At 47.6% G+C, this 26554-nt stretch overlaps 5 protein-coding genes across 6 annotated transcripts; 4 read left to right on the top strand and 1 right to left on the bottom strand.

Annotated features, from left to right (window-relative positions):
* The first annotated feature begins 449 nt into the window (after nt 1–449).
* Nucleotides 450–4211, top strand: LOC117894458 (clavesin-1). The gene is made up of 4 exons (XM_034801558.1): nt 450–652; nt 2923–3377; nt 3442–3732; nt 3789–4211. Coding segments are annotated over exons 1-4 (1005 nt in total). The 5' UTR covers nt 450–651; the 3' UTR covers nt 4047–4211.
* Nucleotides 4212–5120: 909 nt separating this feature from the next.
* LOC117894453 lies at nt 5121–7904 on the top strand. 2 transcript variants are annotated; one of them, XM_034801550.1, is made up of 6 exons: nt 5121–6044; nt 6120–6223; nt 6285–6450; nt 6512–6725; nt 6784–6929; nt 7142–7904. In XM_034801550.1, exons 1-6 carry the CDS (start codon nt 5808–5810, stop codon nt 7745–7747), a joined length of 1473 nt encoding a protein of 490 aa, XP_034657441.1. In that variant the 5' UTR covers nt 5121–5807; the 3' UTR covers nt 7748–7904. The 2 variants fall into 2 exon arrangements, with proteins under 2 accessions (XP_034657441.1, XP_034657442.1); XM_034801551.1 differs by having other exon boundaries at nt 6285–6462; nt 6533–6725.
* Nucleotides 7905–7995: 91 nt separating this feature from the next.
* LOC117894446 lies at nt 7996–16246 on the top strand. Its single transcript, XM_034801531.1, has 8 exons — nt 7996–8411; nt 11447–11588; nt 12823–13130; nt 13193–14062; nt 14124–14599; nt 14659–14773; nt 14824–15040; nt 15097–16246. Exons 2-8 carry the CDS (start codon nt 11526–11528, stop codon nt 15334–15336), a joined length of 2289 nt encoding a protein of 762 aa, XP_034657422.1. The 5' UTR covers nt 7996–8411; nt 11447–11525; the 3' UTR covers nt 15337–16246.
* Nucleotides 16152–18637, bottom strand: LOC117894454 (protein odr-4 homolog). The gene is made up of 5 exons (XM_034801553.1): nt 18453–18637; nt 18191–18365; nt 18048–18123; nt 17864–17989; nt 16152–17468 (listed from the first exon to the last, which is right to left on the bottom strand). Exons 1-5 carry the CDS (start codon nt 18543–18545, stop codon nt 16478–16480), a joined length of 1461 nt encoding a protein of 486 aa, XP_034657444.1. The 5' UTR covers nt 18546–18637; the 3' UTR covers nt 16152–16477.
* Nucleotides 18638–21505: 2868 nt separating this feature from the next.
* Nucleotides 21506–26206, top strand: LOC117894450 (paired box protein Pax-6). The gene is made up of 5 exons (XM_034801548.1): nt 21506–22136; nt 22874–23152; nt 23634–23774; nt 23943–24517; nt 24589–26206. Exons 1-5 carry the CDS (start codon nt 22004–22006, stop codon nt 25393–25395), a joined length of 1935 nt encoding a protein of 644 aa, XP_034657439.1. The 5' UTR covers nt 21506–22003; the 3' UTR covers nt 25396–26206.
* Nucleotides 26207–26554: the final 348 nt, after the last annotated feature.

Genomic DNA, 26554 nt, shown 5'->3' with positions numbered 1-26554 from the left:
GGGCGTTGGGGGCTGACGTCATCGCATCATCAGACTCCACAGCTCTTAAAAGATAATGAAAACCAACACGCGCTGAATGAATATCTTTTTTTTGGGGCACTTCGCCTCTGAACCCAGCGGCACTTTTAGGGGTGGATGATGCCCACGCCTGTAGGTTCTTGGCCCCCTTTCGTGCTCTCAGTAAAAGATCTTCTGTCCCCCCCAGGGGGGGAAGGTATATTGAGATGCTTTTTACAGGGCGAACTTACAGCTCTCTTCGTTCCGCCAAAAAGCGCAATGTGCTGCTGCTGCTGCCGCGTCGCGTTGCGACTTCGTTTTTGCGGTTCGGCTTGGCTCAACACTCGACAAACTTACGACTCAGGCGTTCAATTGAGTGGAAAACGTGCTGGCGGGCGAGAGCGTGGCTTAAATAAATTTTCAGTTAACCAAAAACTGTCAGTTTCGCTCAAAGCGTCACCACGTTCACATCGTCGTCGACGCCAGTTGCGGAGCTCGCAGCGGAGAGGAGATTTGCGCGCATAATCAAACACATCCATCCATAATACAAATACAGAAATTGTTATATAATTTCTGGCAAAATTTAACTTGTGAAATTTCAAGCCGTAAACGTACCCCCCTAACCAGTGCCAGTGCTTAAAAAACGAAACAAAAAGTGAGTTGCGGGGGAAACAGAATTGTTGCCAGAGGGCAGGGCTGAGACAGTTGGGTAAAAGGATTTCGGGGCTTACACACATGTTCGGCGCAAAGAAAAGCAAAAGAAAAACTTTCGCTTTCACTCTTGGCTGGCTCTGGGTAGCAGCAGACGGACAGGCAGACGGACGGACAGCAGTTGCGCATGCGCTGAGGCCATTGCGGCATGCTCGTTTACTTGACTTAACCTACTGCCTCTTAGGATTCGTTCGCGTATTGTGGTGGGGCAGTTCGAGTTCGAGGTTTTGACCTACGAACATGAATTGGTCCCTAAAAAAGTCGTAAGCGAAGCGCAGTCAAAACTTCAGTATTGACCCAATGCTGTTTGGGATGAGTCTGTTGGCTAGTTAATTACTTGGGGGTATGCTGGAGTGTGGCCAAAGCCAAGTCAACTTTTGTGTTGCCTTTTGTTTGTTGTCTCAATTGTGAAACGAACAACAACAACAACAACAACGACAGCAAAAGGCCTGGGCAAGGTCTTGTAGCCCGAAGTTGGCCAACGCCATAAAGCGGCGGCGTCCAAATATAAATGCAAGCTGTGAGGTGTCCATGGAGTTGGCTTAGTACGCGTATAAATATTCATGGCAAGTAACTACAATTTGTACTGGACGTGAAGGTGATTTCCTTGGGTAGAAGTCTGCGTGGAATGGAATGGAATGGAACACCCTAGAACTGGAGGCGTTTCGCCTGACCCACAGAACAGCCTTGGAACGTGCTGCGACTCGTAATGATTACTGTTCGCACTTTGATTAATAGATTTCTGTCATCAATTTTCACACATGAATACAAAATTGCTGCTCATGCGACGAGCATTAGGGTTCTGGCCCAAGCGAACTGCACAAGATCGAGAGGCAAATGCAATCTATACGATAATACGGAAAAGAAAATGAAACTGAAAATGCAAATTGGTTTGTCGAGCGTCGTAAAAAACGAAATTGAGCCAAAGCAAACGAATTGCCTGCCAATGGGGCACGGTCATGGGGTGGGATTGAGCAAAGTAATATCTTACTTAAGGAGGCAGAGTATTGGGCAGAGATCGTAGTATTAGTTGGAGCACAAAAACCTGGAGCAGCCAAAGAAAAAAAACCAGTTTTGAGTGTAATTTTGTTCGGTGTCTCTGCCCTGCACCGCTCCACCTCCAGCTTAATGCTGGACTTATGTGACGTATATGAAACGTACTTTTGCTGTGGCTAACTTTTATGCTGTGATGTAACCATTCCGGGGGCTAATTGGCAGAGCGGATGGCAAACACAGAAAGCAAGCAACAAAGTTACGAACGAAATCGCATCTTCATCTGCGCTCTGTGGCTGCTATCCCTCCATAAATGATCGAGTTGCCACAATCCATTGGCCATTCCCATTCCCTCCGTATTGGCTTGTATATTTTGGTTATATGTGCAATAAATTGAGCGTATTCAAAGCAGGGCATGTTACACGTTTAATTTTACAACAGAGCCTGATGGACGGACAGAGTGACGGACGGACAGACTGACGGACAGTTCGTTTGTTGTACGTTGAAAACTGTGTGAAGGCCATGAAAGTGGAAAAAACTTGATTTCGAATCGTCTAGATATGGCTACGGGCTATGTATTGGTGGTTGGCTGTGACTCGTAAACAGTTTGTTGACCAAAAATACTTTGGTCTCTCTTCGTTGTTTATTTAGTGGCTGTGGACTTAAGTAGCGGACACATAATTATAGGGCAGTTACCCATCGACAGCTCCATCTCCAGCTCCATCTCTCTTTTGACCTTCGTTTTCATTCATTTTTGTGGTTGGATAGAAATTTAAATGCCGATTAAAATGACAACACAACAGGGGCTGCCCAGAGATCGTATGATTATCTGACGCTTTCATATGCAAAACCAAAAACTGTCGTCGTCCCAATTTTTGGGTCACGGTCAATGGAAACCAGAAAACAGCTGGAAAGTTACGGAAATGGATAGCGCCACCTACAGAGATTAGCCAACAATGAGCCGATATCATGCATATTCAAATCATCTTCGGATGGAGACCCACACAAGACATTGCACTCCTCCTACATGACATATCCAAGACAAGTTTCAAGCCATTTCCATGGGGCTTCGGATGTGGGCTAGTAAACTGCGTTGACCCTTGAGAGTTCGATGGATTTTTTAGCGTGTTTCGGGGTTGCCACACTGCCAGTCTTTGTGCTCAAGGCCAACCAGCCAATTAGTGATCAAGAAAATTAATGGCCAACATTTTTTTGCTTTAGTGCTTGAAACGGAGGTGCTGCAACAACCGAAACTCAATGGTCCCATGGCCAGCGGTGGCGACTACGATTATCCATATGTGTGCGGCCTCAGTGCCGACATGAAGGTGGTGGCCAAGGAGGAGCTGCACGAGGACGAGAATATACGTCGCCAGGCGCTTGCCCAGTTCCGGGAGTGGATCGACAAGCATCCGCATATCAAGAAGTGCCGCACCGATGCCGTCTTCCTGCTGCGCTTTTTGCGCACCAAAAAATTCTCCGTGCCGTCGGCGTGCGAGATGCTCGAACGTTACCTGACCATTCGCCAGCTGTTTCCGCAGTGGTTCCAGCATTTGGACATCAATGATCCGGCCATAAATGAGATATTCGAGAATGGTTATCTGGTACCGCTGCCGCAACGTGATGCCACCGGGCGTCAGGTGCTCTTCTCCGTGGCTGCCAAGTTTGATCCCTATAAGGTACGAAATTTGATGCTTTACAACACTGGGGATCTTTGTTTATCTTCTTTAATTTCGTTTGCAGTTTACTTCTGTGCAAATGGCGCGTGTGCACAGTCTTATATGCGAGGCCCTGCTGGACGATGAGGATTCACAGGTGGCTGGTTACGTGTACATCAACGATGAGAGTGGCATGAATATGGGTTTTGTCAGCCTCTGGTCACTCACCGATCTACGCAGCATTGTCAAGTGCATTCAGAACTCCACGCCCATGCGGCACAAGGAGACACACTTTGTCAACATTCCCCACTACGCCAATAGAATCATTGAACTGGGCGTATCCATGCTTAGCGACAAGCTGAAGAAGCGTATTATTGTAAGTCGAAGGCTGTCACTTCCCGCTCCCCGCTAAACTCTATGTTTCCTCCTTAGGTGCACAAAAATGTCGATGCTCTGTCCAAGTCAAAGATCGATCCTGCCATTTTGCCCAAGGAATATGGCGGCACTGTGCCCATGGCGGAGATGATTGCTCAGTTCAAACAGAAATTGCTGCAGCGTCGTGCTGCCATCCTCGCCCTGGACGACATGCGCATCGAGATCACCAAGGATGCGGCCAATTTTGCGGGCAACGATATCGGTGACCTCGACGCCGGCGTCGTTGGTAGCTTTAGGAAGTTGGAAGTGGACTAGACACACCCCTAGACACCTGGACCCCCTCTGATCGTAGGATTAAGCTAGGATTACGTCACATTACCATTGAGACAACTGACAAATACGCGCGGGCATGCACACTTTTCGTACCTATTTAAAGCATTAACACTTAAATTATATTATGTAACTGCAAACAAAAAAAAACAGTTGAGAACTCGCTCTCTCTCTCTGTGCCGCTTCCCCACAGCCCACCCACCGGCGGTACAGGGGTATCGCCAGGGGACGTACACAGTTGCAGTGGAGCTTTCAGGCTGTCGCTTCGATCCATGCGTTATTTACTGTTACAAAAACAAATGTCTATTTAAATATATGTATATGTATATATTCTTGTGAATTTTAATTAATTGCAAAACGTTTTTAATTTTTCATTCCGCAAGTGAGCCCAAAAACCAGTCCGAAAATATTATTGGGATCAGGCCCCTTAATTCAGCCACTTTATAGAGTTCCTCATGGATATTGCCCCGAAAGTGTATCCATAAAATTATAAAGTTAATGCATTGCACTATGCTATAATGCGTACCAGGAAATTTTAAAATTTTAAATTAAAAAGCTAGCATTTCTTATGACAGCTTATCCGAACTGTTGATGGGGTCGCGAGTAGGGTGTGTGGTGTCATTGAAGACATACTGATTCGGTTGTTGAACGCAATCCCTGCTAAACAGATCCAATTATGGGCACACTTACAGGGTTATTCTGGGGCAACAAACACAAAGCCGGATGGGTTGGCATGGCTGGCAGCGGGCAGGTGGGCAGGGAACGAGGCGTGCCGTGCCAGCGATCGTAATTAGTTCGTGTCTGAAGAAGTAGTTGCTCTTTTGTAGCGCGATAACGGTGACACACACAGAGTCAACGCCGGCCCCTGCCGCGCCGAGAGAATCTTAATGCATTCAACAAGGCAACAAGAGAAGAGAGCACTCCGGACGAAAGTTCTTCTGTCTGTGCTTGTGTGTATGTGTTCATACTTGCGGACGTGAGAATGTGTGTCGGCATTATGATTGTACATTTTATTATATGGCCGCAAAACCAAGTAATTTTCAAGTTAACTTTTCAGTTGAATCGGAGCGCGCGAGCATGAGCATCATACAGAGAGTGGGCACCGCAGCTCCAATCTTAATTTAAGTTGTTAATTTTCGCGCTCAGTGGCTGTGCTAAATGACCTTAAGTGATTCTCGACCTACCTGCAGGTAGAAGCCCGCGAGCTGAGTACTTCCAGTAGTAACATGATTCACGCTCTGGAACGGCAGTTTGTCGGGAATTCGAATATACATACATATTGTATATCTCTGGAGTGCTATAATTTGAGCACATGCACAATGGAAACTAAGAAGTAAAAACTAAGAATTGTTTATATGTGGCGTATCTATGTGTAATTCCAATCGTCACGATTTATTGACATGAGCAGTTTACTTAGCAAGTGAATGAGAGAGCCAGAGCGAGCTTTCGCACTCACACAAAAGCCAACGAACAAAAAGCTTTGGGGTTTATTGCTCTCTGAGCATGTGAGCTGCACTTTCCAGCCGGAGAGATATAGACCCACCACCAAAACACCTCCTCTCTCTTCAAAGGTGGCTCCAATTTTTATCAGCACGAAGTGCGAGTCACACAGATAACAAGAAGCCGGCGGGCGTTAAGTCATTTCGAAACTTATCGCTACGATACTTTGCGCAATCGACGGGGAAAGGAGAACGCGACGCGTAATGCAGTGCGTAGTCGAGTAGAACCCCCAGCGGTGCAACAATCATGAATAAGCTACGATCACTGCTGCCGGGCCAACAGGCGCCCTCACAAGGCTCCTCCAACCGCCACTCGGTGGTGCTAGAGCCGGAGATTGGCTTTCAGATCACCATCGATACTGCTGGCGGCGAGAGTGCAGCCAAAAGCTCAACGGCAGTGCCAGAACTCAATGTCCATCTCATTGCCGCCAGACATTTGCCCTCCCTGTTCGGTTTCAAGATCGTTCAGGGCTATTTAATTAAGGTAATGATGATTCTATATCGCTTCTGTACCGTTTGAATGACTCTCTCTCTTTTCTCTCTTTATACCGCTATTCAGGTAAAGTTATTTCCCGGAACGAAGCGGCTGGACAGCACCATTCAAACCAACACGTGGCCAAAGTTCAATGAAAACTTCAAATTTCCACTGGTTCCAGACATTAAGTAAGAACTATGGGGGCGCCGCTTTTCCGCTGTCAGTGAAATTAAAAGTCTCATTAATCAGATCTTCACTGAAACATGGCTCCGCACGGGACATGCTCTCCCGCCGTTCCACCAATAATCACCAGACGACGGCGCCTGCCACGACTCACGTACCCGAGCCCGACGAGCTTTTTGCCGGCCAATTTGTTGTGTTCACTGTGTACGCGCTCCTGGAACTACCCGCCGCAGTGAGTCAGTCAGTGAGTGATCCGTCGCCCCATCGTTGGCTAACATCCCCCGTTTTAACAGAGTTTCAATCGCTTTAATAAGACATACCGCTCGCTGAAGGAACGTAGCTCCAATTTTGTGCAGCGCCTGGTTGACTCCTCTGCGAGTGGCACGCCCAACGAATCCAAGCCCGAAGCACTCGGCAAGCCGAACGAAGGAAAGTCAAAGAAAAAGTCTGAAAACCCAAGGGATGCCATGCCACCGTTGACCATCAGTGAATCCCGCAGGAACATAGGTGAGGAGTTGTCATCTTCTAATTCTTAGAATCTTCTGTCTAATCGTTTCGCTCTCAGGTTCCGTCACTTGTTACCTGGAGCCCAAACTGTTTAGGCGGAACGCACGTACTGGCTGCTATTCCTCGGAAGAGCTATGGCTTCCCATCAAAGACATAACGACGACAGTCTCCAAAACAACGTCCAACAACAACAACAACAACACTGTAAGTTAGAAAGAAAGAAAGGCAATGAGTGTTACCAAATAACCTGACCCCAACTTGTGTGTTGACATGGCGCCCCCCTGCCTGCAGTATGTTTTTCAACGTAATGGAGATGTTACCTTAATTGTCCAGAGTGAAAGCTGCCAAGACACCAAAATTGTTGGAATGGCAATGCAAACACCTAAAATTAATTGTCGCACTTTTATTATTTTCAGCTTAATAACTCACCCAAAGGCGTTGTCGAGCTGGCCCTCGAGGTGCGCGATCTCGGCGAGGATGGCAGCATGCCCGAACCGACTACTCCGCCGCCAACTCCTGCAGCAGGTCCTGCCTCGAACAATTGGCAGCGTATGACCGCCGAGATGAAGCGGAAGATGGGCATGAGCAATGCCAGCCATGTCGAGTCTGGCAGATATGTGCTACGCGTGACGACCACGCGCATGCGCTGCTCCAACAAGGTCAAGGATGAGCTGGAGGCCACGGCCAGTGCGGGTGTCTATGTGAAGACCACAGCCTTTGAGCATGGCATCTACATAGATGCCTGGAAGTCACCGAACTTCTTCCCATCGCTCTCCACCAAGTGGGACGATGGCACGGACGCCAATGAGGGCACCATAACCATTCCGCTGCGCAGTCTGGATCAACTGGAGAACATTGTGGTACGCGTCACTCTTGCCACCAAGAAGATGGGCAAGAAACTGGTCCTAGGCACGGTGCTGATCGGCGGGGATCGTGCTGGTGACACGGGCTCCGAGCAGATGCGTCTCATACGAGAGACTCCACCCGGCGAGCGGGTGGCTGCATGGCACTGCTACCATTAGCGGAGCTCCAGCTGTAGTCCAAACTGAAAGCCAAGCAATAACATGCCAATGTAAATAGTTTACGTTTTAGCCAATTAATTACCAAATCAAAGTATAGTTTTCTACGCAGTACTTTTCGATCATAAAAGTTATTAAATTTAATTGTAAACACTAAAAAGTATTTCCATCTGGGAAAGTTGGTTCATATTTCAGCGTCGACGGCGTGTAACCAGCAGCGGCAAAAGGCAGACCATCGCCAGACATCCCATATGTGCGTGCCCTGCTCGGGGTTTTTCGCTTTGGAAGCTATCCACAAAATAAATTCATTTTACGTACAATTTTCTCACCATTCGAACGCACTGTGCACGGCCCAAATGTGTGTGGAAAAAGTCGTCGCATATGGGACGTTTTTATTTTATTTTTTTTCTGTTCAGCTCCGAGCGAGCATTGGTTTGGCGTCCGCTCAGTTCTCGAGAAGCCGTCGGTTGGATCGGATCGGTGTGTTGTGTGTGCTCTTAGCTACTGTGTGTGCCAGCTACTGTGTGCCGTGGAGTTATGAGAGGCACCAAAACGCACTACTGCTTATGCGTTTGTGCCGCTTGATTTTCCAATGTAAAAATAAAATGCTGCTCAAAAAGTGTCACCAAGAATATTGAAATAAAAAACAACTAGAGTTATTTGTCAGGTAAACTTTGGGTTCAGTTTGACTTCGATTTACCTTCAAAGTGCACCCTCCCAAGATGCACCAAAAGTTCCAAATCGAAGTGCAGTTTTGCCGCATAAAAAGTTTCATTCATGACAACAATTTGTGTTCGAAATATTCGCTATATGTGGATCTGCATTCATGCGAACTCTGATGCACATATACATGGATATATCTATACATATAGTCCCCCATCTGTGTGTGTGTTTAAAATGCGTTTAATTCATCTGTTGCTGCACTGTTCTGGCGGTGTTTTGGGGTGATCTTTGTGATGGCATCTCGCCGACGCTTGTGTGCGTGCCGTGCCAGTCGAAGCATGATTTATTTTCAACAACTTCCGCTAAACTTAGTCGCCGCCACATTTACATAGTGTAATGCGTAGCCATAATACAAAAGAAATCGAAAACGTTTTCCGATACCGCAACCCCCAGAGCCACCGACGACTAATAAATTAAGAGAACCCGAATCTGTGACGCGATTTCGGCCACCACCACGCTGCCCACAGGTCTGGCTGCCTGCTGCCCACAACAAATAGACAAAAGCTAACGAAGCTCGATCTTTCGTTAATCGGTGCGTCATTAAAATTGCATTTTCGTTAAACGGGGGCGCCCGCGGACCTGCAACCTGCAACGCTGCGCCGCGCGACAGCTGCTCGGTCCAACCAGACACTGTGGCTGCCTGGCTGGCTGGCTGGCGGCCGGCTAGAGATCGGATCGGAACGGATCGGGTGCAAAATAGGCACACAACAACCCACTAGCCAACACTTAGGCCAACGCATCTGTGGAAGTTGTTGATCTCTCGGGCCAAATCCAAATTTGTACATTTTCATTCATAAAAAATAGCGAAGCGGCGGGCAGAGCGTAAACGCCAACAGCCAGACACAACCTATTGACCGACCACATGCCGCGAAGGTGGGTGGCGGCAGGGCCAGAAGATGTGCTGCAAGATCGTGTTTGGGTTTGGCGGGGGGGCCTCAAGTAAACATATTTATTTATGAGCACACTCGCCGCCCATTGAATATAATCAAAAGTATGCAAAAAACAGGGAAATAGGTGGGATAATTTGATAAACGGACATTTGGCTTCCGAGCTGAGCCACAGGCAGGGCATTATTTTCCAACATCTGGTTAATATGCGATAATTTTATGGTGCGAGTATTTATGACGCCGAGTCGAAGCGTCGACCCCGTCATAGTTGATTTTTAATCGCACTTTTGTCAAGGTAAGGCACAGCGAAGATGCGCGAGGGAGAGGGTGTGCAGGCGGTGGGTAGAGGCGGAGGCGTCTGCGGGTCGCCAGTGTTAGTTTGTTTACCCGGAGAGATCGCAGATCGGGCAAGAGGCTGACTGCCGAAGACTACTTCGCTGCTCTTCGCTTCGTTTCTCTTTTCTCCTCTTTGCTGTTTGCTGCCGCTCTGTTTAATATGCGGACGCATCTCGTGTTCTAATTTAAGAATCCGCGTCGCTCCACGCACACACAAATGTACTATTTCCGTCTGCTATATGACAATTAGGGTGGACTTTTGCAACAGTTGGAAATTGGAAGTAGATATTAGATTATAATGTAGGTCTTGGATTAAGTCTTTGAATTACACTTTTTAGCACTTTTTAAAATATTATTATTTTATAAAATTTTTATATATTCCCTTCGTTAATAATTGCTGGATAATGTCCACCCTAATGCATGCCCATATGTATATCCATCAGGTGTATGAATAGTTTTCTAGCGCTTTGTTTGTTGTGGAATTTCATTTCCAACACCGGCGAAAAACATTCTTCAAATCTCACAGCAGGCGGCAGGGCGGCAACACCGTTACTCAATATCATCCTCATTGGATTTGCTTATTAGATGGAAGCGCTGACACAACACCCACAGACAGACATTATATGTGGAAATTCTAAACCCCCGATGATGCATGGATTAATAATGGGGGAATATCGGTTTAGTTTTACAAAACAGCAACAGAACTTATGGGGCACAACAATCCACACAACAAATCTGGAGTCGGGCGGCGCATGTTTTTGGTCATTGCGGAAAGAACCAGAATTCGCCAAGAGAGTGAGAGAGAGAGAGAGAGGTAGAGATGTGCATCTGCATTGCAGCCCTGCATGGGGGACTGGGTAGGTAGCTGGTTTTGGCGCATCTGACCTTATATGAACAGTGCCGGAGATCAGTGCCTTGGGTCGCCATCTGAATATGGTCAAAATGCGGGTACTCGTACTCGTACTTGTACTCTGTGCCAGTAAAGTGTTGACGTAAGATCGATGTACAGGCTTGTGCTCATTTGTGGCTTCTGGTACTACTTAAAATTCCACGCTGCTGCAGTTGGGATACAAAAAGGGGGGAAGGGGATAACGAGTACCAAGTACAAACATCAGACACGTAGCCAGACCAGACCAGACCCCCAATCCCAGCACAAATCCCACAGCATCATCCCAATGCTTTTTGCCTTTGAAACACACAAACAAAAATGCTATGTACATGGTTTATCTTTATGTTTTCAATTTTCATTTCCCTTTGCTTGTAATTAGTACATTGTACGAGTATGTAGCTAATTAATTTTCACTTTCTGGCCCACGCTTTTGATCGCTTAAGGTCTTGGTACACAAGTTCAAAAAATGATTTTTGCCTTTGTAGTGGCACTCGTCGGCATTGGCATCGTTTTAATTCGTTCGCTGCAGTGCCACAAGGAGCTGGCAGGGCGCAGACTCTTCTTGGATTGCTTTACTTTGACGCAAATGAGTCGCTTAGTTCGGGTAAATTAGGCAAATGAATTGGCACTTAAAAGCATGTCAGAGGAGGCTGAATCTGCCTACAAGCACCAGGGTTCAAGTACATAAAAGTAGTACAAGTATTACGTGGGCGGCTATGGCCGAAACCTGTAGCAGTTTTCCCTCAGCAGAAGTTGCGTCACAATGGGAAAGAAAGAAACTTCTGCAAGTGGAGTTGGCATCTGAATGTTACATGAAATGTAATTTTGTATTAATTATTGTAATATTTTATTTACTTTTTCCATTAGCCATAAAGTGCACCCAACACGTTCCTAGCTGGGAATATTATTCAACGAACAACAAACACTAACAATAAATTGTGCGAGCATGAAAGTAATGTGCTATATTTTGGAATTCCTGACAGTTGTACAGCTGCTGGTTGAAACTCAGGTGAGTCTCTCTCTCTATTAATGATTGCCCACCCACTTGACCTAGCTATACGTAGATATACATATGTAGATGTTTATTACGTCAACTTGAAACAATTTCATTCCATGGGGAACGGTGTGTGTTTCCACTAACAATTGCAAGGTCAATTACCGCGTCCAAATTAGTCGCACTCTCGCTTTTTTTTTGGTTTTGTTCTTCTATTTATTTGTTGTTGTCATTGTTGATTGGGAAACGATACACAGAGTTGAGCTACATACTCGTACGCACTCGTATGTAGGTTGGAAATCGACTGCGGAACGTTGTTCAGTCTCCTTGAGCTTGAGTGGGGCACTGCATGCGATTTCGGTTCGTATTTCCGCATGATTTCATGAGAATTTCACAGCTCCAGTGTTCAGCGAACAAATTGGCATTTGACACACAATTGAATGGGCAGCCATGGGGGGTTTTACTGGTTTAGGAATGGGAATGTTTAGGCATTTAATAGAGTATTTATAAAGAGAGATTATAATGGAAAATAAAGAGATGTTGTAGATGAATTGGCAAAGAACTCACATTAATTATTTCCAATTGAATGGGCAGCCAGAGGAATTTGTTTAGGTATTTAATGGATTATTTATAATGAAAGTTTAGCAGAGGAAAAATGCTTTTATTTTACATGAATTCTCAGGGAATAAGGAAAGAGCAGCGCGGACACTTTTCCAACACAATAAACATTAAATTTCAAGCAATATTTACTTGCAACAATTATTAAACCCTTCACTTTGCTGGCATACTTTTGGGGCACAGCTAAACCCGTAGCCACAAATGCACAGTTAGAGCTGCCAAAAGCAAAAAGAAAGTCACTCCACAGGCAAGTGTTATGTAGGGACTTCTATAGGGATACGTCTGCCATGGAAGCCTATTTGTAGACTTTTGATGAAGGGATCGTCAGCTCTGTGCAAGATATTTATAGCACCCGACAGCCGACTGTCGACTGTCGGAACTGGAGCCTGCCAGCGAAGTACTTCGAAGATCTCGCAAACTCTGTCGGGAGAGCAATGACACTTCAAAATAAAAAGCGGCGACATCTCCGCCTATGCCATTGTCTGATTTATGGCAGATGTGTGAGGCAAATGCTGAAATCGGAGTCCGAAAGTGTAGGCTGCCGACCACCTCACATTACACGTCCCATAAAAACAGGAAACCAAAACACTTCTTCCCTTTGCTGAAATTATGTTTGGTTTTTCCCCTGCAGTGTGGTCACGTCCAAGAGGCGAAAAAGTCCATAAATGCCGAGATACGAGAGGCAGTGGGCCACGAGCATCATCGATCGACCCATGGCTCCCACTGGATCGATGGCAAGCGCGTGCACCGGATGCGCATGCCGCACCATCAGCGCTGGAGTGGCCGGCGACGTTCGATCAGCCATCACCATCAGCCCTTCAGCCACTGGACGCAGTGGACGCCCTGCGACTCCGAGTGCGTGAAGCGTAGGGAACGATACTGCAAGGCGAAGCGACGTTGTGGCCACACCAAGCACATGGAGCAGAGCAAGTGTCGACGGTGAGTGGGAGAGTGGAGTCCCGAATCTTGGTGGAGTTTTATAGTGAAGTTTGCAATTGCAGCTGCCATCCTGCACCGCCCATGAAGCTGAAGGAATGGCAGCAGCCAGTGCAGGAATGGCATCAACCAGTGCAGGAATGGCATCAGCCAGTGACCAGGGAGCCAGCGGTGCACGTCCAACAGCACCAGCAGCAGCAACACAGCCAGCCATCGATCATCATCAATGCAGCAGCTGCGGCATCAAGTGGTCCCACTGCACCACCCATTAGCTATTGGCCCAGTCCTGCTCCTACTCCAGCAGCGCCACCTATCAGCTACTGGCCAGGTCCTGCGCCTACTCCAGCAGCGCCACCTATCAGCTATTGGCCCAGTCCAGCGCCTAGTCCTGCAGCGCCACCTACCAGCTATTGGCCAAGTCCATCACACGATTCGGTGGAGGTGGTGCACAGGCGGCCAACGCATCGTCCCAAAGTCGTGTACAGCGAGGAGGAAGAGGAACAGGAGGAACCGGAAGCCGATGATGATTCCGGAGAGCCTGAAGACTTTTTTGTGCTCAAGCACAACCGCCACAGGCGACGCCAGCGACCCAGAAAGCGGCCCCAAAGGAAGCGCAAGCCGAGCTACTCCTACGAAGAGGATGACTTCGATGACTATTTGGGGGCCAAGTCGCTGCGACCAAGAAGCATGATGGTGGATAGCAGCAGCGGCGGCAGCCTGGAGGGTGACATCTTCCAGTATGAGGATTTTGACATCGAGCAGGAGAACCTCGAGGCGGAATCCGAGGAGTATTTGGACTTTCGCAACGACAGCTGGCCGCAGTCGCCAAAGGAACGCTACACGCCCGAGGGGCTCATACCACGCCGTCGACGCATCTACTCGAAGTGGAGTCGCTGGAGCAGATGCACACCGAAATGCACCACGCGGCGGTACAAGTAAGTGGGAGACAGCACTAGAGGAAGTCATTGCTCAACACTGGTTAATCTTTTCCTCCAGAAAGTGTCGCATCAATGAGCAGTGTGGACGGGAGGTGCTCCGTGAGATTGCCTACTGCTACACGGAGGGCAGCTTCTGCCAGCAGTGGCTGCAGACACAATTCCAGAATACGCCCGCCTATGAGACGCGTCCTGGCAGCGTCGCCTCCGCTCCCGCCATGCAGCGCCGCCAGTCGGACTCTGCCATGAATCGCCTGACGAACAACGAGGTTATCATGACCAGCAAAGGCTACCGCGGGCCAGAGTACACGCCCATCAAGCTTCACTGTGGCATTGCGCGCAGCGGCAGTGGCCGGCGCAATATGAACAACATGCTGAAGATTATTGGTGGCAAGGCGGCGCGCAAGGGCGAGTGGCCGTGGCAGGTGGCCATTCTCAATCGCTTCAAGGAGGCTTTTTGCGGTGGCACGCTCGTGGCGCCCAGCTGGGTGCTCACCGCGGCACACTGCGTAAGGAAGGTGCTCTATGTGCGCCTAGGTGGGTACTTCTAGAATAAATATTACTCCTATAGATAACTCTGTCATATGAACCAACAGGTGAGCACAATCTGGACTATGAGGATGGTTCCGAGGTGCAGCTGCGCGTGCTCAAGAGCTTCAAACATCCAAACTTTGACAGGCGCACGGTGGACAGCGATGTGGCGTTGCTTAGGTGGGTACAGAAGCCTCAGGGAAACTCTTTCTTTATCTCTCTTTTCATAGGTTGCCCAAGCCTGCCAATGCCACCACCTGGATTGGCTACTCCTGCCTGCCGCGACCCTTTCAGCCGCTGCCCAAGAATGTCGACTGCACGGTCATCGGCTGGGGCAAGCGTCGCAATCACGATGCAGCGGGCACCAGTGTGCTGCACAAGGCAAATGTGCCCATTATACCCATGGATAACTGTCGCAATGTTTATCACGACTACACCATCACAAAGGTAAACAATTTGGGCACAAAATTGAGTCATTTATCATAGAGTTTTATTGCTCGCAGAACATGTTTTGCGCTGGCCATCGCCGTGGACTCATTGACACTTGTGCTGGGGACTCGGGCGGCCCGCTGCTGTGCCGTGACACCACCAAGCCCAACCAGCCGTGGACCATCTTTGGCATCACCTCCTTTGGCGATGGCTGTGCCAAGCGCAATAAGTTTGGCATTTATGCGAGAGTGCCCAACTATGTGGACTGGGTGTGGTCCGTGGTTAATTGTAATGGCAATTGCAAGATGCAGTAGCTGATTGATTGATCGTTTGATTGATGCTGGGACTCGAGTCCGTTCTGTTGCAGAGGCTGTGAAAAGATAAAATGTATACATTAAGTGCCCTAGAAGTTCGTCAAGCTGAATTTACTAACAAGGTGGCAACCACAGCGCACAACAGCTGTGAGGAGGACCAACAGCATATTCACCACGCGCAGAAAGACTAGCGCTAGAAAGGGATAGAGATAGAGATTGTCCTATGGTGAAGACGTCACCTTGTAAGTAAATTCACTTTGAGTCTCCCTATTTAAATTTAAATAAATAACAGATGCGAATAATGTTGCGACTCCCAATCTCATAGTGTCTGCTCTCCTATTCTTATGTAAATAAATATTTTTCGCTCGCTTCCAACTTTATGTTATATGTTAAAAAGTTATATATAGACCGCCCGTAAGCTAACTTTAGTTATAAACTAAACTAAGAACACGCAAAAATCTGAGATTCACTTGTGTACTTAAATCACACCATCAATGAATGTTTCTTGTACATTTAAGCGTATAAATCAATGTGTAAATAATGCAAGCAAATGAGTTTTTACCTTGTCTAATAAGTATTTTAATTAACAATTAAGTGGCGTAGGGAATGGGCAGAAACCTGTTTAGTTTCGAGCTAATAAACAATCAAATTACGCAGATTTATGGCCATAGAAACCCCAATCAAGGTTACGCCTAAAACAGATCAAAACAGAAGTCCAAACTGAATGTAATTAAATTCTCGTTTTACCATTTCCTTACATGAGATTTAAAGCAGTTCGGATTATACCAAAGATCGAATGAAATGTTTTATGTACATTACGCATTAGTTTATAATTTATTGGTGTTAAATGCCGCACACACTTTTTGTTTCTGTTTTTCTCACACAATAAAACTATTTAACGTGACCTCTCGATAAACACACACACAAACATTTCTCTGCTTTTCTATCCACTACGAGTACAACACACAAATTGATTATAAAAAACAAACGATCACAAGACAGAGAGAAGGAGAGGTGAGGTGTGTGCCGTGTGCCTTGCAAATAATATTAGTCTGTATATCCGCATATAAAAAACATTCCGTACAAAGATCTACACATATATAGGGGGAGGGTGTGGAGGTTGGTTTGGCATGCCAGCTGCCTATTTATCAGTCAACATGTAATGCAGCGCCACCGATGACAGCAGCACCAGCAGGGCCACAGCAATGCCCAGCATGTAGAGGCTGCGCGACAGCTCCGGCTTTGGCATCGTGCTGGTCATGCTGCGCGTCTCGTCCGCTTCGTCTGCGTCCGTTTGCGCGTTGGTGAAGTTTGTGTCGTCCGGCAGACCCTCGGCATCCATCAGAATTGTCTCGGGATCCAATTCCACGTCGAGGATTTGCTTGGCTTGTGCCACAACCACGGTGGGTGCCTCACCACGGAACAGGTACTCGGAGAACTGCACTGTGACGGCTTTGGATGTTTTGGTGCCCTCTGTGGGCAGACTAAAGAATACTCTACGCGGTGGCTCGCTTATGAAGATCGCCTCATTGGTGACATACGGATCCGTGAGGCCATCACAGTAGACTTGGATGCGCGTGGTCAGTGAGCGCAGCACATCGTCGCGCAGAAAGCGCTTCACGTCCGCAATGCTGTTGCGTTGACTGCAGAAGATGCGCGTGGAGACGATGCCGCTGGTGCGCAGCGTGCCATTGAACTCTCGCACCTTAATGTCCGATGGCTTGGCCAGCTGACACTTTACCGGCAGCACAATGCTGGCACGAATGATCGCCGACCCGCCCAGATAGCCCTGAGAGTTCAGCATATGCAGCGCATCCGAGGCACAGCTGTCCGAGGGTGTTGTTGCATTGCTCGATGCGGCCTTGAGTTTCTCCTCTTTGCTTTTCCGCTTCTTGATGTACGTCTGCAGGTCGATGGTGTCCTCGACGATTTCGTTCTGCAGGAACACCTCGCTGACGAGAATGTTTTTGCGAAAAGCCACAATAATGTTCTGAAACTGTTCCTCAATGTTGACGCGACGCGCTGTGTTCACAATGGGTAGGATGTCCTCCAAGTCGTACACGCACTCCAGCTGTATCCACTCGAAGGGTTTGTCCACAAACTTGAACTCCATGTCGGAGAAGGTGCCACCGCTGGAGGGGAGTAATATGAAGAAGGTTTTTATAAGTAAGTGAAGAAGGAGCAAAACTAAACCAAAAACAAAATAAAGTACATAAAATGCATTCCGAGAAATGAGAAATGGAAGGATTGAAACGACTAGAGATGCCAAAAATGATGCATTACAAAACTGCTAAGGGGCTGAGGGGCTAAGGGGCTAGGAGATTGGTTTGAATATACGCTAAGTCGAGTAATTTATTTACCATATGATGCATTTTATGTTTGCCGTAAAGTACGTTTTCTTGCAATGTCTAGTTTAATACGTATGTTAGGTACGTAGGTGTTAGGTGTATGTTAGCAATTTGTTTGGTAAAAGAAAGAATACGCAATGAAAGAGTCAGAGGGTCGCCTGCTGCCGCTTGCTACTTACTTGCCGTAGGTGTAACTCTTGCACACAACTTGCTTGTTGGCCAAGGAGTAGGAGAGGAATGCATAATCGCTCTGTGCCACATCGGTGGTGTAGATGCCAAAAGACTTGTTGCTTTTCAATAGAATGCTGCAACGAAAGAGACACAATTTAGACGTTTATCTTATGGTTTTCCATCGAAACTCACTCGTAAACATCGGAGAAAAGTTTTTTGGCCGTCTTCATTTCGGTATTCTGGTCAGTGGCTGAGGCAACAAAGATTCCTGCAAAGCAAAAGACACACTTTACATCTGGTAATCGTACTCCCCCCCCACATAGTGGCATACATACCGATGACGTCAAATGAGCCGGGACACATTTTGCTTGCGCTCAGCCATTGGGAGGCCAACGCCTGTGAGCTAATGTCGCTTATGCTCAGTCCCACCTCCGTCAAGTCCTCCAGATCGGCATCCTCTTCGTTATTCCTGGCCAAGTGCACCACAAACGTTTTGGACAAATCGGCTTGCTGTCAGGGCAAAACATTCGTTAAGCGCGCGGGGCCGCGGGACAACACAATAAACAATTCTACGTGGCGGTGTTGCTACGCACTTACATGGCCGATGATGATGCCGTACGAGAACCGGTGCTCCTGTGCGCATTTCTCCAAGTAGAGCTCATCCGCTTTGCTTAGGAGTAGTGTGCGCATTGTACAACAAAAAGGATTACCTTTTTAGTTTATTCAATTAAATTAAATTATATTGAGTCCCAAATTTGTCAGCACGCAGTTATCGATAGAGGTGGAGAACTATCGATGGCACTATCGGTACTATCGCTGGTTGGACACTATCGACCTAGCTCACTATCGATGGTTTAAGTCTCGATAGTGGACGATAATATCACGATATTATTATATATTATATATTATTATACATATGTATAATATATATAATATTTTATTTATTTTATATTTGGTATATATATGGGGCGAGCTAAAAGGGCGAGAAACATTAATGTGAATATTCTGATTTCCAAGCTGCTTTGATATATTAATAATGCCTCTATCCTAGAATGATATTTAGTCGAAATTAAACCACAAATTGTAGGTGTGATGCGGTAAGTGATTGTTAGGGTACCACTGGACATATTTTTATAGTTCTATCGGTCATTGTGCACCTCTAAAAAATGCTACCGGCTAGATATACCATCTCTAGCTACTGGCGGTTATATTGGAAATAAGACTGATGGAGTTGCCACATCAATGAAATGTTGGCGCTCCAAATAAGAGAATTAAATTAAAATGCAACAGAAATAAATTCCCCCCTTGAGGGAAGTCCTCAAATTAGTGCCTCACCTGCAACTGCTGCATCTCTGATCAGATTGCACTCGCCCTAAGAAATACTCCTAGAGACGCCAGTCCACATGAGCGCCGTGCCACCCAACTGGTCAAGTGTCTTGTGGACTATGGAGCGAACGGACGCGATCGGTAATCGAATTAGGTAAACAAACACTCAATAAGGCGGGCGTACGTTGATAATGTGTGCATAAGCAAATAGGAGACGACCGGCGGCAAGATTGCGCGCCGGTGGTGATGACGGGGCCGAAACCGAAGCGAAACCAAATGAAATATTTCGTTTAGGTGGTCGCCAACGGCTGGCTGCGAGCCATCTGCTTGTGTGAATGCTTGATTGTTGAAGTGCCACTCGATGGCGAGGGCGCACGCTGCTCTCTGCTCGCCAGCCTCTTATTTACTTAGTAAATTATTCCTGTTCGATTGTTTGCGTTTGCTCTGGATCTCTGGCACAAAAGGCCCTCGAACGTCATCGTCAGCAGCCCCACAACGTTGTCATTGTCGTTGGTTCGTTCATTCATGATTTGCCTTTCACAAATTTGATTTGTATGTACGACACGATGTGTGTGCCATAAATGTGCACTTTGCATTCGAGCTGGCAGCACATTCAACAATTCTGATCAGCTTAGTGAGACATCTCATTATCGACGATGCATTCTCCATTCTCTCCATCCGCATGTGGACGCTGCACATGCATCCCGTTTCACTTGCAGATTTATTTCCATCTCCGGCTGATGCTTTCTGCTGGTCCAGGAATCGGGCAGGTAATTGCTTTTTAACTCGACATTCAGTCCCGTCCCGTCTCCACTCCCCGCTGCCGGGAGCCACTCAATTCGTAAGCTTTGATGCGATTTGGCTTCTGTGCAGAGCCTCCTCGACTCGCCTCGCCTCGCCTTAACTCTGTGTGTTCTGTGTGGCTCGTTGATCTGATCACGCCATGTGTAGTTTAGTTGCAGTTTCGATTCACATCGGGATTGCTTTTGCCCAGGCAGCGCATCAATCATCCATCACGCACCCAAGACAACGACCTAGCTGAGTAAAACTTGTGTGCCCGGGATGTCTGTACATAAATACATCATATGCATACATATGGACAAAGCAACAGCATTGATATCTGTGTATATGTATGTATAGCGAAACGTTTTTAAAGCTGGAAAGGTTTTGTACAGACTTATTTATAGTGGAATTCTAAGTGAAACAAAATGTAACTTTCCTCTGTACATGCTGGGTAAATATTATGTATATATTGATCAACTTTTCTTTAAGTCTTCTTCAAGGTGGAATTTGCTAGAGGGGCCCTTATCTTAACATGTCACTGTCGAATTAAACTTTTTAAGGCCTAGAGAATCTCTTAAAGAGATACAGATTAAACAATGACTTTAGATATTTTTGGAAAAACGTACAACTTCTGAATCAATACTTTTTTTGTAGTAATTATAGATACGTTCACCTATTTGAGAACCTATTTTACTTGCCAGCCGTTAAGAACGTAAAGGGAATTTAAAAAAACTTCATAAAACGATACGTAAATAAATATATTAAGAGATCTCATGGCTTTCAACTACCTTGATCGGAAACTTCTCTTAAACGGAACCAATTCCTTATATCCACTTCAAATTTGATTTACACTCCTTACACTTATCTATGGTTTATTTATTAAAGAAACAGAACATTTTGATAAAGATGATGAAAAAGATAACAATTGAAATGCTTGTATAAACTCAAATTCCATTAACCGTCAGAATCGATTACATACTTTTGCTACCAATAAATTCCTTTCCTTTCCAAATGAATTAGTATAAACACCGATCGATTTAAGATCCCGATGTAAGCTGATGTAAACCTAGCACTTTGATTCCATTCCGAGCAGCTCAAGAGATTTAGAAAATGGTTCCAATGCTCGTAAGTATCTAACGCCCAATGCATGAATGCAGCTAATTAGGGGAACTGAAGCTGAAGCTGAAGTACTGCGCTGCTTCCCTTTCCTTTCCACAATACAACGACCCACACCGCACTGCTCACCCCACCCCCTGGCGGCGACGAGTCGGTAATCGTTTGATTTGTGAGCGCGCACTACACACCCATTGGCAGAGTAGAGTTGTCCCGCTCGCACGCTAGCGACGGCCTCAACGGCCGCCATTATGAAAGTCCAGTGCCGAAAACCGGTCGTCGCTGCGCCTGCAGATTGCACTCAAAGTCTCAGTGAGAGGGCAAACTGGCTTCCAGGTGGAGAACAGAAAACAGACACTGACTGCCAGGTGAAATTCGAGCCGAAGAGAAAACGAAACGAACCGAGTCCAGCGACCAAAGCGAGACAACCGAACCGACAGTTTGCTCTCGGCCGCGCGACAACGAACAACAAAAATTTTGCTTTAAACTTGTCGGTTGGCGCTTTTAACCGATTTCAGTAAAAGTTCCGTTTTGAATCCACAATTCATAAGCTTTAAGGGCAAGGCAAGATTTATTTCTCTAACTGTTTCGTGGACAGTCGGTAGGTAGTGCAGTGAAAAAAGAATGCTCTGTGCGGGCTTCCGTGCTCAGAGTAGTGTCAGTGAGACGACGACGACGACGAAGAGGAAGTGAGGAGGAGAAGGAGTGAGAATTGCTCTGTAATAAAGTGACTGATACAGTTCCATTATCCGTGGAATCGATTCATTCCATATCATACCCTAATCGATATCCGCGTTGTCCTCTTCTATGATTGTGATTGTGACCACGTGGTGACTGGTGTTGTGAATAACCTAACGGAACTACTATAAATAAATTAATAGTTAAAACCAAATACAAAACCTAAGCGAATAGACCGATTCTTAGACATGTTGATAGAGCCGACTTTGAACCGTGACCTTGGCTCGCTTACTGTTGCAAATTCTGGCCACTCGGCCGCGCACTGGAAAATGGAGCCCCATCCCCAACGAATGACATCGCTGGCCCCGCATGCCTCCAGTGGTAAGTTGTGTAAATTAGCCGTCGGCTAATCGAGTTCAGTATCTCCTCTCCAAATTTGGTGCGTAATTAGTGTTCCAATTGATCATTGATCCGCTCTTTCTCTGCTGCGTGCTGCGTTTTTGTTTCTTTCTCAACTCGTTTCATTTGATTTGCGGCACAATTGATTGCCGAGCACAACGAGTAGCTGCAAAATATTTACTCGAACAACAAAACAGGCCGAGTGAAACGCGCATTTAAACGCTAATTGACAATTATGGGCCGACCTGGAGAGTGTCTAGTGCCGAAAGCTACTAAGTCTGTGTGCTAGTCAATATTTATATTGTATTCTCTCGAATTAGCGTAATTCACAGACTTTGTAGCAGCTGTGTGTACGTACCAAAAATTGTTTTAATTTCCCCTTTGTTTTGGCCGCGCGAGGCACAATTTCAATTAAATTGATAAATCCGCCCTGCCAATCGCTGATTGCGATTGCGTGGGATGTCGTGTATCGGAGTCCATTTTGGCATTAGATTCGGGTCCGAGAACTGCCATCCGTCAGTCACCATCATTGGCTTTAGCTGAAGCTTCAGCTTCGTTCGGTCTCAGTTCAGATCAGTCAACACAATTAACGGCTAATTTATCATAATTAACCATTGTGGTTGGCAGACAGGCAGCTAGCAGCCAGGCAGCCAGGCAGCACAGGCGGAATAATGATGACAATGGCCAATTATCACTCGATTCCATTCGTTCAATTGCAGTAGCGGCAGCAGCAGCAGCAGCGGCAGCAGCGGCGGCAGCGGCGCAAGCAGCAGCGACGACAACAAACACGTCGCCTCCATCTGTGCAAATACCGCCGGGCTTTGGCGCTGGTGGGGGCACAGTCGGCAGCAGCGGCAGTGGCGGTCCAACGGGTAGCACGCTCAACACATTGATGTCGCAACATCGCCTCCTGGAGTTCTCCCGCTTTGGCGGCCTGCGTGGCTATGACATTGCCCAGCATATGCTGACGCAGCAGGGCGCAGTGTCCAAGCTATTGGGTAAGTGTGCACAGGGAGAGAAGGGAAGCGAAGAGACCCTTACAATCGGATAACTAATAGGCACTTTGTTTTCGATTTGTTTTGCTAATTTCAATGATAAACATGTTATTATCCTTGTACCGACTGTCAGACCCTATCAGGCAGTCCCCTTGCCCTTTCCTTGTGCCTGTAATTTAGCCACTTAAAATTGCATAAACTCCTTGGCTGGCTCTCGGGCTGGTGGTGGCTAAAGACCGCAGGCTCATTAATCAAAATGCGGCATATTTCTGGTTCTGGCTTAGCCTGCGTGCTGCAGGATACGTAGCGTCTCCCCTCACTTGTTCTGCAATTGTTAATGTCGATGGCGATGGTTGATAAAGCTATTAAAATCCAGTGGATAAGCCAGCGGGCTCAGGACACATAAGTCATCAGAGTACGCGCTTGCAAATCCATAAATCCATTTGTCTCATGCTTTGGGTGTTCGCTCTTTTTCTTTTTGCAGGCTCCCTGCGACCACCGGGCCTAATTGGTGGCTCAAAGCCCAAGGTAGCCACGCCAACGGTTGTGTCCAAAATCGAGCAATACAAGCGCGAGAACCCCACGATCTTTGCCTGGGAGATACGCGAGCGACTGATCTCCGAAGGTAAGTTGCAGCCAAAGAGCAAACAGATAATTGTCCCCTCCCCCCACCGAACGAGGATAATCCAAGTGGAGCTGCTCCGATTGATCACTGATTGATCGGCGGCGGCTGCTTTGGAGATCTCGATCGCGATTTCGACTTCCCAGCTAATTGTGCCCTCCCGCCATGCAGGTGTCTGCACAAATGCCACCGCACCGTCGGTGAGCAGCATCAATCGCATCCTGCGCAACCGCGCCGCCGAGCGGGTGGCCACCGAGTTTGCACGCACCGCAGCCTATGGGCTGTATCCGCCGCATCCGCATCCGTACGGCAGCTTCACCTGGCATCCGGCCGGCAATGTTGGAGGTGGACAGTCGGTGCCTGGTCCGCCGCCGCCTTCGGCTTTGTGGTCTGTGGCGGCTCCCACGTTGGCCAATCTGCCGCCCAGTGCTGGCAGCTCCGTGTCTGCCGCCAACTGTGGATCCCTGAGCTCTGCTCATCTCATGGCCAGTGCACCGCCTCCGAACAGAGCCATTTCCCCGGGCTCTGGCAGCCACGATACGCTAGAGTCGGCGGACGAGAATCGCCACATCGACTCGGACTACTTGGACGACGACGATGAGCCCAAGTTCCGACGCAATCGCACAACCTTCAGCCCGGAGCAGCTGGAGGAGCTGGAGAAGGAGTTCGACAAGAGCCACTACCCGTGCGTGAGCACCCGCGAGAGGCTGTCCAGTCGCACGAGTCTGAGCGAGGCGCGAGTTCAGGTGAGTGCAGGGTTTGCTGCCCAAAGGTTGCACCTTCTTGACTCTTGTCTGTCTGTTTCCTCCACTGTTAGGTTTGGTTCTCGAATCGCCGTGCCAAGTGGCGTCGCCACCAGCGCATGAATCTGCTCAAGCGGCAGCGTTCCAGTCCCGCGAATCCGCTGCACTCGCAGCAATCGAACGATGCGCCTGCCAGCTCTCCCACGCCCAGCAATCACAGCAGCGCCTCTGCCTCGGCGGCTTCTGTGGGAGGAGTAGCCCCTGCGCCGCCACAGCAGTCGCTGTCCATCTGCTCGGAGCACTCGCCGCAGGCACCGCCCCCATCCGTGATACTGCACCCGTTGCATGGGCCGCCGGGCGGACATCATCATCATCATCCACTGCACCTGCCCACGCATCCTGCGGCGCTGCAGCTGCTCAGCCACTACCATCAGCAGCAACAACAACAGCAGCAGCAGCAGCTTTCACCCACGGGAGTTGGAGGCTGTGGATCGGCCGCCAGTCACCTGTCGATGGGTGGAGAGCGCAGCGCATTCCGGAGTCTGGTGAGCTCTCCGTCGGCGGCAGCCTTTCTGGGTCTGGCCCGGCAGTACGCGGTGGCAGCATCGCTAACGGTGGCCGAAGAGCAGCGCTCGCGGATGCACTATTCCTCATCCGCGGGTATGGGCTCCGGTCCGGAGAGCGGTGGCCCTGGCTGTGGCAGTGGGAGTGGCACAGGCGGCTCAACCATGACCGTGGACAACTCATCGTCGGATTCGGATGAAGAGATCAACGTGCACGACGATTCCGATGCTGAAATCGAATCGCCGGCGGCAAAGGTGGCCCGCCTGTCATCCTCCGATGGGTCGGCGACGCTGCAGTTCCTAAAGCATGACCGTTAGTGGGAGAGAGAGAATCTCCCGTGATCCGACAGCGGCGGCGGCAGAGTCGTCTAATTGAAAACCTGAGTTGTGCGCGCGTTTGTGATTGACAGCAACGTAGGCAACTACGTGGACTGGTGGACTGGTGGAACGATGGAATGGGACGGCGCGCAGGTCGCAGGCGGATCCGTGCGTGTCGCGGACAGAAACATGAGACGCGAGACGAGAAACAAATCGAAAAAAACCAAAGTTAAAATGCTGCTCACCTACTTGCAGCAGCAGCAACAAATGCAACGGCAACAACAATAGTAGGCGGCATTTGTGTGTGGACACGCTTTAGATTAACTGAAAATTGTAACTAATACTTACTGCTACGAGTATGTGCACGCTTGTCCCATTTAATGCACATTTCCATCTGCATAATAGTTAGGTACGAATGCGAATGCGAATGCCAATGCCTTCAAGTACATACTCGTACGTAGTATGTGTAACTATAATTATTATGAATACGAGTACTATTATATTATTATTCAACGCCGGCCGTTGGCCGCTGTCCGACTTACCTCATCACCATTTAAGGCTATAGAGTATGCAATATCTACCGTAATACACATGTAACCTTAAGCTGTAACTCTAACTATAGCTTAGTCCTAATTTAGGCTCTAAACTCCAACTCCAAACAATACAATGCCCGCCCCAACCATTCGGAGCACACTATTTATGGAGAGTACGACTAGGTTTTGCGTTTGAACTGATATCTGTATTGTATGTAATGATAAGTGTGGCTAGAGATATGCCCTTTCGTTCATGTTATGACAAAAATTGTCCACCCAAAAATGGGAGTAAACAAATAAAAAGTGCAAGAAATACAACAAAAAAGTTTCGTTTTATTTTTGCCTGGAATCTACAAGAAACTACACAGAAATTGGACACCTAATCCAATGGTTTGCTGCCAATGGGTTGCCTGCCCAATGCGCTCTTTCGTTTGACAACACTAGAATTTATTCGTTCGATTTCACGCATAATAATCAATTCCAACAACACTAAACACACTCGGGCGGGGAGGGAGGAAAGGCAAGACAACAACCAGAAACCGAAACACAACTGGCAACGAGCATAAATAAGCATTTAACACTCAAAAGGCTTCTTAAAACGTTATTAAATATTAATATAATCAATA

The sequence above is a fragment of the Drosophila subobscura genome, chromosome J, assembly GCF_008121235.1.
Source record: "Drosophila subobscura isolate 14011-0131.10 chromosome J, UCBerk_Dsub_1.0, whole genome shotgun sequence".
Lineage (NCBI taxonomy): Eukaryota > Metazoa > Arthropoda > Insecta > Diptera > Drosophilidae > Drosophila > Drosophila subobscura.
This window is presented reverse-complemented; position numbering and strand designations above follow the sequence as displayed.